This window comes from Mesitornis unicolor, unplaced genomic scaffold (assembly GCF_000695765.1).
Source record: "Mesitornis unicolor isolate BGI_N332 unplaced genomic scaffold, ASM69576v1 scaffold25803, whole genome shotgun sequence".
NCBI classification, from domain to species: Eukaryota; Metazoa; Chordata; class Aves; order Mesitornithiformes; family Mesitornithidae; genus Mesitornis; species Mesitornis unicolor.
Genome location: NW_010175838.1, coordinates 63,876 through 77,538, shown reverse-complemented (window position 1 = coordinate 77,538; position 13,663 = coordinate 63,876). Strand labels below are relative to the sequence as shown.

General features: G+C 37.5%; 1 protein-coding gene across 5 annotated transcripts in view; it reads right to left on the bottom strand.

The window, feature by feature from the left end:
* DDC (dopa decarboxylase (aromatic L-amino acid decarboxylase)) overlaps positions 1-13,663 on the bottom strand; it is a 50,943-nt gene that overhangs the window by 26,177 nt on the left and 11,103 nt on the right. For 3 of the 5 annotated variants that reach the window (XM_010181546.1, XM_010181547.1, XM_010181550.1), the window contains 2 exons: positions 10,857-10,991; positions 7,359-7,502 (listed from right to left, as the gene is read on the bottom strand). The exons of 1 other annotated variant lie outside the window; for it this stretch is intronic. In XM_010181546.1, coding sequence (XP_010179848.1) covers positions 7,359-7,502; positions 10,857-10,991 — 279 coding nt within the window. The remainder of the gene's footprint in view (positions 1-7,358; positions 7,503-10,856; positions 10,992-13,663) is intronic. One more of the 5 variants, XM_010181549.1, reaches the window with a different exon arrangement.

The window sequence follows — 13,663 nt, the reverse complement described above, 5'->3', positions numbered from 1 at the left end:
ATCATTTATCCAAAGTCACACACAGATTATAGTACAGGCTGGAGATGACTATAAATATGTCAAATGCAGAATTTTGGGTTTTTATTTTTGTACTTCTGGTTACTTTTTCCTCCAAGTATGCTGTCAATGCACTATCTTTGGATTTCACTGTTTTCCCCTATGTATCTGCAACTAGCCACATTTTGTGTGTGCGCGTGTGCGCATCCCTCAGTGACTTCATGACAAGACCTATAAGGATACAAAGGAACATCCAGATGATACTTGTCCATCTACTAGGCCTTTCAAGAAACAAACATACTGTCATAGAAAAACACAGATACAATTATACATTAAAACTCCATATAGTGCTTTTTTGTCTCACAGCTCCATAATGAGTAGGTACGCAGGGCCTTTGAGTTCACCACTCACCCCTGTAGCTGGAGTGATACCATAAGGAAATGTTTCCAGTTGTTCCTTGCCTGCATTGGACTTCTCTGGCTCATCCAACATGCCAGGTAATATCTTCCACTTCCTAAGCATCTGCTTTGTCCAGTACAGGAGGTCCTCCTGCTAAGCTAGAGAATGTCCTCATTGAAGAGCAGCACGCTTTGTTGCCATTGCTGCCTTAGCTGTGGAGTTGCTGCAGGATGGGGATATGTTACCGGTGCTCAGCTGCTGGTTTGATTTTGTGGGCTGGGGTGGACTTTTGGCCTGTTCTGTTACAGTCATCATGACATGAGGAAGCTCTTCTGTAGCAAAGGATTTGGCTCATATTTACATTACTTGATGTGGCCTCATCTGCTTTCAGCTTTTAAGTATCTCTCTCTTTCTCTAGCACAGCAAGATTTCTACTTCTGAGAAAAATAATTTCATGTTGTTATGTCAGTAACAATATTTTTGCCAAAATCATACAATCTGTTTTAGCCCTATATCATGTTTCACTTGCCAAGTGTATGCTCTTTTCTGTTCTTCTAGCTCGGACATTCACGTGCTGTCTCTTCTGCATTTCCCTGATAACTCGCTAATGCTAGGAGTTCCCATTACTCAAAAGCTGAACGATGCCAGCTTTTCCAGAAGTGTCATTTTTCCTTCTTTTTTAAAAAGGTGATACACATTTGCATTAAGTATTTCTGCTCTAACTAAACAGACTGCTTGATAGCTATCAACATTTTACCCCTCTATTTGTTCCCTTGAAAACTCATCCTCATTCATAAGTTGTCACCCACTTTCAAGCTAGAGATTTTACTGACTTTGTCACTTCTTCCAGCTATTGGGTATTGGAGACTATTACAAATTGTCTACAGCCACGTCTTGGAGCAGGTCCGATACACATCTCAGGACTAAGAGTTGGTTTTCCCTCTAGGGATTTCCTAACTAGTCCTCCCCATAACTTCTCATGAAGTTTTAACATGTTTAGTTTTGTTTTTCACATTTCCCATAAAGCATGGGAAAATTTTTTCCTTCTTTGCATTCTATGAAATAAAGTGGCAACAGCACACTAGAAAGGGCTGATATTTTGGAAAAAATAACCTGATTATGAGACAAAGACTTGGATAAATGGTATGAGATTTTCATTTGCAAGTTCCAGGATTTTTGAGAATTCATGCAAAGTGAGAGATTGTTGTTTTACTACTTATTAAACTAGATTTTTCAAAATTTCTAGGAAATCCCACACTAACATAAAAGTCCAGTTAAAAGGGCAAGTGGATATGTATTTAAAAAGCCAGAAATTTAAAATTATACACCCCAACAATATTGAACTAATTTAATAATCCATCGCTAGAGAGGTAAAACCTCTCTTTTAAGTACACTTTTAGAACATTTCTGCATCTGTATTATACCATACATATCAGAGATATTTTAAATCATTGTAGGGAGCTGAATTTTTGTGTTTAATGGAAAGTACTCAGCTAGTACTCAATTCATATAAATTTATGTGCACCCTTAGAGGAAGTCATATCCTGCCTTTGTATAGGGCAGACCTGTTTAAATGTAGTCATATAAAACCCTGAAACCATTTTATCCCTGACAGCGCACATGTTCCCCCAGCTTCACAATTGCAGCAATATTGGTAACTATAATCATGTTTCATTGCACCAATTAAAAATATTGGCTATGGGAAAAGTTATTATTAAAATAAGAAAGGCACAAGTCAGTATTTTTTCCATATCAAGCTACTAAGAACCTAAGTTTGAAACAAACACAGTTCTGAAAATTAGAAGCACGCTGAATATACAGTTAATGAAATTTTGCTGCTAATACATTTTTCCTTCAAAATAACCTAATCTTTATCTATACTGAGCCTTCCCATATTCCTGAGTCACATGAGAACAGAATAATTACAGTGCCTTGAGGAGTGTTTATGACTTCTCTGGAAGTTTAATCATCCTTTGAGGGAGGTTGCTTTAAAAAGATTGCAGGATATTGTCTTAAAAAGGATTAAGTTTGCTCTCTCTTTTTACTAAGAGGGCATGTATGTATGGAGTGAAAACATATTTAATGCATTGTTGCCTACCCGAGATCTTCCTACAATCAGGGGAAACCTGCACTTCATCTTTGGCTGAAATACAGATCTCCAAGTTGTGTCACAAGAAATGGAGGATACCATGACAAAAATTCTAATTTTTCTATATACATAAAGAATAGGGGTTAACCCACTGGATTGGAAAATACCCAATAAAGAAGACCCTTAGTTCTGCTTTTATACATATATTTTACGATAATATGGTGTGGTCTTTCTAACAAGATTAGAGTGAAATTATCTTGGCCAGTCCAGCAATTAAAATAATGATGGTTTTTCACAACAGAAAGTTATGCATTAATGTTATCAGCACTGTGCTGCAGTTATTCTTCTAATCAGGATAAGGAGTGTGTTGCTTCAATGAGAGATGATATGAGTTCAAACATATCCTTAGTTGTTTAAATAATGGCTTATTCTGTAAAGGATACCTGAGTTTCTAAAATGATTTTGTTGTCCTCTCTGCAGGTGTCTAAGCCTCAAAGCTACCTGTTTTAATTCTCAGAAACCACTTAAAGTGACAGCATCTGCTCTTGTCCAGGCTCTCATTACCGTGTCTCAGCACTACACAATGAATCTAACTCAATTTGTAACCTGTATAACACCAGCAAAATCACATTTGTGCAAAGGGCGGGGGACAAGCTGCATCACAGAAATGGGCCTGCTCAGTATAGCCTGCAGGTCTTATCCTTTTCAGGCTGTGCACTTCTAATTTGACTCAGGCCTAGCTGCGAATAAAAAGCAGTTAAAATGCCTACGTCAGTTATCTCATGCATTACCTTCCTGAAATCAAGCGCTATGTCAGGGAACACGCATGAATCTTCCTGATGCCCGAGAGCAAAAACTCTCAGTCTTTTCAACTGGAAGACCTCCTTCAGCTTTTGAAAAAGATGTGGAGGATGCATTTTGCACAGTTTCACCACAAAGTTTTTCATTGCAGTTAGCTAAAATAAGGCAGAACTTTCAAAGTTCTTTTGTTATTTTTATTATCTTCTTATCGGTTGTTTGCCAGCTTGCATTCATGAGAATGTCTGTGGCTTGAAGAAAACTGCCACAGTTTACTAAACCACAATTCAGTATTTTATGAAACAGCAGTCATTCACAAACTGTGTGTTAAGAAACATTGCCCTAGATATCTGTACATGTCTTGAGAATGCTTCTTCCAAATGGAAATCCGTGGTCAGGATCTAAGTGTTAACTTCTACTGAGAAAATGGCTCCTCTGTCAGTCTAATTCTGATTTACTGTTTCCCAATTGAGTCCAGATACAAACAGCCTGCTTCTTAATATCCTGCAGATCATCACTCAGAAGAGTCATGTTGGCTAGTATCAGGGAGATTTCACACTGGGCCTTTGTTCAGCAGCAAGGCAATCATATTATAGTAGCTTTATACTGGATGAGGTTGTTGAAGTATATTGTAGTATAATATACTATTATATTGTATTGTATTATACTAATAGATTATATTAATATATATCATGCTAATATATAATAAATACTAATAAGTAGAATAAGTACTAGTAAGTGTAATAAGTACAATAGTACTAATAAGTACTAAATACTAATATATAATTACAGTATATTGTACTATATATATGCCAACTGCAATATATCAGTGTTGATTTATGAAAGACAGCATAAATCTCACAGGCCACTTACACACATTCAAGTGAACTAGGCTTGAATGCAGTGGACCCTACATCTGAATTTAGCAGTGCTTAATTTAGTGGTCTCCACATTTGAGCATCCCAGTCAACATTCATCCAGCTTGTCTCAAACTGGGAGCATAGGATCCAACTGAGAAAGACATTTACGCATGTGCTCAACCACCAGTTATGGTTTATAATTAATGCAATGGACATGACTTCAGTGCACTCTTTAAAGCTCCCTCTTAACTGGTGGCCAGACAAAGGGCCGTCTATCAGCCACACTTAGTAAATGGTGGCAACTGTAGTGCATCAACACCTGACACAGTGCAGTGCTTTGTTTGCACAGTCCACTTGCTTTAGCATAGGGAAGTATCTGTGTTTCAATTTCTGCAAAAGTATTTTGAAACAGACAAATTAACACAATTCTGAACTTAGAAATAAAAAAAGGAAACAAAAGTAGAGGACTGGGCACACTCATACCCTTCACCTAACAAAATGAAATACACATTACTAGTGCTAAAAGATATTGATGGTGGATAGGTATTCAAAGACTCATTTTAAAGACAATGCCCCTCCCAAAAAAGGGTTGACTGCCAAATCCTGTGTATGTGAAAAGCAAACCTATAATTATCAGATTTCTGTCATAAGAGAACCTGTTTCACATCAAGCAAATGCACTCACCTCTACAAGCAAAGCACTTCTGTCAAGTTTAGTATAATGATTCCTCATTCATTCATTAAATATAAGAGGAGAATCATGCCTATAAGGCATTGTAATTTGCTTGTATTTTCTTTTTAATTCCCTACAAAACTTTTTTTTGCTGATAAGGGAGACTGCATCAGCTTGGATGCAACCAAGATCTCTTCATTAGGAATGATAGCTCTGCTGTCTCCTCAGGCAGAATTTCTGCTGTTAAACTTTTTGCTTTGATGTTGAATCACTCCCCTCAGTGAAGGATCAGCGAACACAGGGAGACAAGGAATAAAGTGGCATAAGGTGTTTCCTTGGCAATGTGCATATCTTTGTCTCCAGAACAAAATAAAATAGCACCAAATTACTCAAGAATAAAAGAAATGCAAAGGCTTTTGAAATCTGCAAGCCAGAAAAGGGAGCACTAATACAGTGCAAGGACTGCTGCTCAGCATGACAGAGAATTAACACACCTTTTGAGTTAAGAGGCCAACCATGAGGATAATGAGATCTGGTTTAATCTAAGCTGACATGTTTTATGTATACAAATAAATGGAAGACCTGGCACAGGCCATATTAACGCAGACTGAGCCTCTACTGTCTTTGAAAGCCTGTTTTGCACAGTTAAGCAAACAGAGGAAGAAAAACAACAGTTAAATCACCCGTTGTAAAGGTGTCACTGAATACATAAAACAATTTTTTTCTTTCTTCTTGCTACACATAGAAAAATTAATAAGGAATGAATATTTATGAGGGACAAGTTGGATTTTTTGATTAATGGACAAAAGATGAGGAAAAAACAGATTTTGTAACTAGTGCATGGACATGTGATATAGTGCTGTACTTGTACTTGTTTAAAATTAACAGTAAGATAAACAAGTAGAATATTTTATAAGATATTATGAGTTTTTATCATATAAAAGAGAAATAAAGCATGCGTTATGGCACAGCTTCACTTCAACAGGTGCAGCCCACAGAAGAAAGTTCATTTAAACAGCCTTACAGATGCTTTGTTTCTTCATCATAGTCTTATTATATGGGAAAGCAATTGAAGGGATGTGCTTGGTGATCTCAAGGACTTGCTACTTCTAGGCAGGATAGAAATTAGCAGCATTCTGCACATATGAAAAACACTTTTCAGGCTAGTCATCCTCATACTACATAAAAACAGACATTAAAGGTTAATAACAAGAAGAGTAAAATGATTACACTTTCAAAAGAGCTTGGTGAAATTTAAGCCTCTTTGTGCTATTTGGCACTTATCCATGACTATAAGGAAGCTTAATCTGCTAATTCTTCTGAAAACAGTTAATAGAAATTTAAGTCACATTAGCCCTTTTCAAAATGTTACCACAAGAAAGAAAAAATATCATTGTCAGACATGACTTTTCTGAAAAAATCGTGACATATTTTTGACTCTCTTAAAAAATCCCATTTCTAAAGTTCTCAGTTTCTACAATAGCAGGTTTTTTCCTCCAGCGGACACCAGTAAAAACATATTGGTAGCATACTATACCTCTTTATAGATCTACGCAGACCATGATCTATATCAAGTTTTGCAAAGGCATAATGCTTGGAAATTAGCAAAAAAAAATGTTGATGATGTACAAAAACACAACAGAGGTTACTCACTCCATGAAAAAAACAAATGGTAAAATCTTGCTTTAACTTGAAATAATAAGATGGTTTTCTGAACCGACTGGAGGAGTCAATTGGTTAATAAGAAAATACTCTTTTCAATCAGGTACTTATCATAGTAGAACCAAACTTTAGAATTGTATCCAATCTATCACTCTACTGTGTCAAAAATTGGGGGTTTATGAGCTTCGGCTTTACTGAGATACAGACGTTTGCTTTCGGTGGACTGCTATGGAAGAAGGAAACTCAGGAAAGGAAAGTGTACAGATAACAAGAAATGATGACACAGATAACAAGAAATGATGACACCTTGAAACTTCCACAGCCAGATTCCCTATAGTTCACCTGTTAGAGATAAGTCACATGCTGACAACTACCTGTCTGACAATGCCTGATCTTGCTGATATTTGGGGTATGTTACGGAGGTTTATTTATTTGCTAAATCAGTGAGGAGGAGAAATTAATTTTTTTAAAAAATACTTAAGTTTGAGAAACACCAAAATTTAATTTATTGCCTTTAAACTTGTTTTCTGTGTAAGCTAGAACCTGAAATATAAAAGTGTACCTTTGTAAAAGAGGCAGTTCAGAATTCAAGTGTTAGGAGATTATAACATGCAACTAAAAATTCACCTGCATTTATTCAACTGTCTAATATAACTTTAAGTCCTTTCAAAACATAATTTTTGCTGAGGGGTGCAAGCAGTTGCTCAAATGAGTCATTTATGTTGCACAGAAAGGAGTGTGAAGAGCACTCACGGAACCTGTCCTAGTATCCTAGCTAAGCTGCCTATCGATCCCTCTGTTAGGGATGAGATCATCTGCTCATGTAAAAAATAGCTTATCAGAAGCAATAAATACACAATTAATTAAAATCCAGTACTCACAAAGAAAGGGATAAGACCAGCAGCTTTGTCTTCATCCAAAACTTTCTTTAGGGCTGAACCACAAACACTAAATGTGTCATCTGAAGAAACATTTTTAATCTTCACAGCACCAATTAATGCAGCCCTTTCCACTGATGAATGAGCCTACAAGGAAATGGGCAGGTTTTAAGACAGTCACCTTTTATTGGAATTTAAGAATTTCATTTGAATTTGAAAACAAAAAATAATTTCTTTCAAGTAAAGCAATACTTGAGATCCTGGGGCTGTTGCTGGTACATAATAGAAACATACCTCTCCCTCTTTCTTACAGATAGACAGACATATGCACACAGACACACACACACACACACACACGTACATACATACACACATACACTAATACACTAATAGACACTGAAGTATTCTTGAAACCATTGCCATGGTGTCATTCAGACAAGAGTTCAATTAACCTCAGTGAGAGCTTTAATTAACATGTTCACAATTAGGTAGGATTGATTAAGAGCTTCAGGATTTGGCTCCAAATCAACCAAAAGACATGCGGATAATCAGCTTGCCTGATAATGATTCAGTTGCTCACTAGCATATTTTTTATGGTGCACAGCTTTGCTGAACCCTAGGTAATATACATCATGGTATGGTATAGACTGAAATATTTTCTTACATTATCATTATTTTTTTATATTACCCACTGAATAAATTGTAGTTCAATCATTCACTCATTTTGGTAGGCAATTGACAATCATTCCCGATATGTTATTTTACTTATAACCCATTTTATTTGATTTCCCCTTAAGTAATATTTTTAGAACACAGAATACATCATAGTAAATAAAAACAAAGATATCACTAAGAAAGTCTTATAAAATCGTGAGGGACAATACTATAACTCTATTAACAGTTAAAGGTATGTTTAGCCACAAAATACTCTTCTTTAGAGCATGACTAAGACCAAAAAAACCTATTTTACCTTCCACCTTCTACAGTTTCATTAATCATCATCAATTTGAAAGAGAAAAATTCCTCATCTTTTCATATCGTGACTATTTTCATTCATAATCTCCATTGTACCCTTGTTGGTTCTTGCTGGTGCCTACAAGAGCATTTACCAATTCTATTCTAATTTAGCATACAATCACAGAAAATATTAAGCCAAAACATAGGTTGAACAAGGCCAGATGAAGATAAAGTTTCTGCCTTTCAACTTCACGTATCTCTGAAATGATGCATTTTAAAGGTAGATTGACTATTAACTTGTATTTCAGCAGTGCCTCTCATTGAAGTACTTTGGCAAACAAATTAGGCACTAGCTTGAGAAAATACAGAAGTCCAGACCTGAAATATAACCAACTGCTTTTGAAGTGAAAAACAGTGTGTGCACCATAGCAATACTTCATTCAAGTGTGCAATAGAAAGAGGAATTTTATAACTGATTTATACAGGGATTGTAAATAAGCAATATAAACTGAGGTAGTTATCCAGTCAGAACCTCAGAATGCCTTCCTCAAGCCACCAAAATTGTAGTAAGGCTTTCTGATAACTACAGCCATTCACAATCTTAAGGCTAAAACTGCCAAGATGTTTTTGCATTAAAAAGAAATCTTTAGTGGCCTGCTGCTCCATGGAATTCCTAGCTCCTAGCAAAGTGCTCGGGAACCTCCCACTGTCCTGAAGGAGAGCAAGGAACCAAACAGGAATCAGTGAAAGGAGTGGGCAGCTGCTTGAAGTAGCCAAAGACATGGCAAAAAGAGGTTGATGAAGGGAATGGTCTGATAAAATCTGAGAATATCAAATACCCTGACTTCCATCCTAGTCCCAAGCAGTCAGATGTCTACTGTCAGGGGTGGCTCCGAGGTCTCACATTCAGTGTCCCTTGCAAGAGAAGCCTCAGCTAGGATAGTCCAGACGCTAAAACAGACAGGGATCCTCTTCTAGTGTCTCCAAAACCCCAAGTTATTGGGGAAAGCTTTGTTGCCAGTCCTACTCTGTAGTCATTAACACAAAGCAAAAATATTTTCCCAAAATGCTAAGAAGCTAAAACAATCTCCCAAGATATATGAGATCTGAGTTCAGCTTTCTGCTCTGGGTCTTAGTGGCCAACTTTCTACCTCCCTTCTAATACATTTTTTCCAGTGTTGTGCTCTGTCAGAGCATGGTTTCCTCTCCCAGAGAATGGCTTAGGCTTACTTTCGTTTGTGGATTATCGCTTATGAGTCACACAGGTTTGTTCTTAATGCAGAAGGACCTGTGAGCTCTGCAACAATCTGCTTTGAAAGGTCAGCAATATCTTAAGGCATATCCTTCTGTAAACATAAGATCCTCTGACCTTCAGCAGGCAGGAAGGCCTGTCAGTCCTCATTTCAGGTCAGCCACTTACATGGGACAAAAAATGAAAACAAGTAAAAGGCTTTGTGCAACACTGGGTCAGAGTTTGAGTTCTGGGACTGGCGGTCTGCGTAACACAGAGCTTAGGGTCCCAGACAATAAAAGGACAAATATCCTTTTGAAAACAATTATCTTTCTGCATAGTCTCTTGTCCTGACATTTCTCACCCTACAAGTGTCATACCTCTTCTGGCCAGCAAAGAGCAAGTGTACCTTTAAATTGCTCTCCAGTGCTTTTCAACATACACTTAGCAGTAAATCAAAATCAGCCTGAAACCTGGCCATTTTCTTCTGCATAATCAGCTATTGCTTTAAACTAAACATCAAGTACTAAGGAAGTTTCTTCTATCTCATTGACATTTAGGTAAGAAAATGCCACAGCTATTGAAAGAAGCAATACTGCTTGGTTCTTCCGTTGGATTAGTGTGTCAGAAAGGTAGTAGCAGCAGAACGCACAAGACTAAAATTTGCTTTCATTAACAGTAAAGGCCTCTCATGGTCCTGGCCTGCTGAGAATTTAGCCTATTCCAGGCTTCTAAATACCACTCACAGTCAGAAATCAAGGATTATGTTTTCTGTTTTCTTAGAAGATTTCATAGCTGTATTGACACATGGAGATTTTAGGAGTTTTTTCTTTAAAACAAATGTTTTTTCACTTCTTCAAGTACTATGACCAATTTGTTTTATATTCATGCACTAGGTTTGTCTATGTGCATGCACCTGCACCCACTGTGCATACAAGGAGAGGACCTACGTGTGTTTGTTTGCACATTTGTATGCAGGAGGAAAATAATGTGTGGACACATGGACACACAAGCCTAGCTGTAATGAAAGATGGTCTAGACATACTCAACACAACCGAAATTAACACCTTACTCAAGTACCTTTATTTACTTCAAATGAGCTCTTCTTGTAAAGAAGCAATACTTATGTAGCACTGATTTCCAGATATTTATTCTTTGTATTATGGTAGCCCACTTATCATGTATTATAAGATTTAAACAATCAAAACCAAATAGTCACCAAACCAAAGAGTTTATACTTAATTCCCCTGCCTATTGAGATGGCTGAAATTAAGTACAGACCTCATGTTTCCATGTTTTTGAGAGGTACTCACCTGATCAGAAGCATAGGCCACCAGCCTGCCCATGATGTCTGCTTCTGTAAGCTCAGGCTTTTCTGACTGCACCCGTCTGATGGTTTTTGTTCTTGCAGCAAGCAATGAAATCAGGGTGGCCTCACTTGCACTTCCCTGGGGGACAAATTGAAGGAAGGTTCAAAAGGAAGACATTGCAGAAGAAGAAAAGCAACATTTTCTTCTGTATAAATCTGCGGAGTTGTTAACAGAAACTGCATATGAGAAATTGTGCAATCTCATGCTTTTTAAGAATATGTGTGACAGCAAGGGAAGAATCTCTATTTGATCTTAGTCTCCACCTTCCTGATGCCTCTGTCTGCTCTCTTTAATCTCTGCTTATTCAGTTTAGGCACCAGCCTTGCAATGAATGCTAGAAAGCTGAACTCACAGACTTAAATGCATGTGAAAAAGCTGTTGAACCAGGCACCAGCGGCAGAGTAACTGCTGATTTCTGTTACTCTGGATTTCCACACATTAACAAAATCTGACTGTCGACTCTAAATTTTATCAAACAACATGCATAATTATAATGCTTATTTAATATTTAGAGTTATCCTTGGCAAGTCCGTTAGTGTGGCTAAAAGAGAAAAAATACTGAAAAAGCAAAAAAGCCATAATGCAATATAGCTAACTGTATTTCAAATTATCAGTTAGGTATGTTTTCTTCATCACAAACACACAGATGAAAGGAACAGTCACACACTATTTCTAAATTGCACTTCGACTCACAAAACAAGTTTAAATTGTGTCTTGGATACTTTGTGACAACAAAGAGGGGAAGTTTTTTTATCAATTGATCTGTAGATTTCACAAGAGAGTACAAGTTCCCACAAATTCTTTTCATGGTTTTCCTCTAGAACAGGCAGATCAAACATGCTTTAAATGGCTCTTTTAAACTCGAAGTAACAGTTTGTAAACACATGTTCATAAAAGTTAATGGTTTAGGGTGTCCATACACAAGATCGAGTTTTTAGGTACTTTCAAAGTTGAACAACTGTCATGTGAATCTTCCTCTGCCAAGCACGTAACACTGCAATGAATACAGTTGCTTGTACTAATGTCTCAGAAATATCCTCAGTATCAACCAGCTAATTTTGGAGTGACATTTCTATACCAAAATTCTATCCTCCCTTTTTTTGAAGACCTCTTTATCCTTACTGATTAGAACCATAGAATATCTCAAGTCAGAAGGGACTTATAAGGATCATCAAGTCCAAACTCCTGCTCTTCTCAGGACTACCTAAAACTACACCATATGACTAAAAGCATTGTCCAGACAACAACAAATGTTTAAATATTAGGGAAGTCTGATTTCTTCCTTGAAGGTGGGCCTGATCCTACAGATTTCATACATGAGAATGATACCAGTGAACTCAAGACTTTCTCCTAACACTGAAGCTAGCTGAGCTATTTATCAGAGTCAAAGCTGCCTTCTACACATGTCAGCATCTCAAGAGTAAGAGAACTCAATCCAGTTGAAATTCAACAGCCTCACAAATGGAGTAAGCAGGAAAAAGGACAGTCTCTAAACATTTACTAAATGTATTGCCAAGATGAATACACTTTATCTGCCTTTCTGGTGGTGTGAGATTTGAGGAATGCAGACCCCAGTGTTTGCATGAGCTCAAGACAGTTTTGTGCATCTCTTATAGCTGCTGCCGCCACACGCAGCATTATGGCAACTGAGGGAAATATTACAGCATCAGCACTGAGGAGTGCCACAAGATCCCCTGGCATCCTGGCTGTCCATCCAGGCTGGTGCATAGTCAGTTCTTGTAGGAATTTTCTCACACAGAAACAAGGATGGAAAGGAAAGGGCCTGTTGCCACACAGCCGGGACACAGCCTGAATCCAGCAACTTGGATATGCTTTTGGATGCCTCACAATAGACATAGGCGTTTTCATCTTGCCTCAATTTCCATAAGTCACCTTTTTTTACTGAAGCTTACACTGTTTGCAGAACCTGGTTTGTAAGGCTTTTCTATTCACTTGGCATCAAAGTCTTACACTAAATATTTCTGGGGAAAAAGCCCCTTGGTTCTTGAACTACTTGGCTAACTGACAAGGAAGATAAATCAGCAGTGTTCCTTGCCAGGCCAAATATAGGCTAAGTCTCATTTTATTTTACCCTTAAAATACTTCTTCCTTGCAGAGCAAGGAAACTCTTTAAAATTCAAAGTAGGTACACGTTACCACAGTTTATCTAGAATGAACAGCATGATACAAGCTTCAGGAAGAAAGTTGCTTTCTCACTTATTTTTAAAAGCTGTTTTTTTCTCCTCTTGAATGCTGTATTCTGCATTAAGTGAAGGATGATGATACCTTTCCTTTCACCGCGAGCAAACAAAGGTTGCCATGGCAAGCAGGCTCAAGAGGCGGAAGAAACATCAGCAAGAGCTGATGTTCATGTCCACCAGAGCTCTGAAGTGAAAATTTCTTTCATTTTTTGCCATTTTCAAGTGTCATCCCGCACACAACAACAAAATGCTTCACATTGACATAGGCTTTCAAATGTAATTAAGAGCCAATTTTCACAGTCTCGATTTTACCCAATACCACAATAATTACTTGGTATTTACCAAGAGAATGACTGGCACTTTCACACGCTCGTGTTGTCTTTGCCTCATGCTCTCTTATTTGTATCGTTATTGTTTCAAGAGCAAGACAAGAAGATCTGCAGTACAAATTACTTCATCGTAAGCAGGAACACAGAGCCCACTTTCAATCCTCGAAACTGACTGCTTTCTGATGAAAATTATGGGCAATCCAGCATTGCCAGCCTGGAA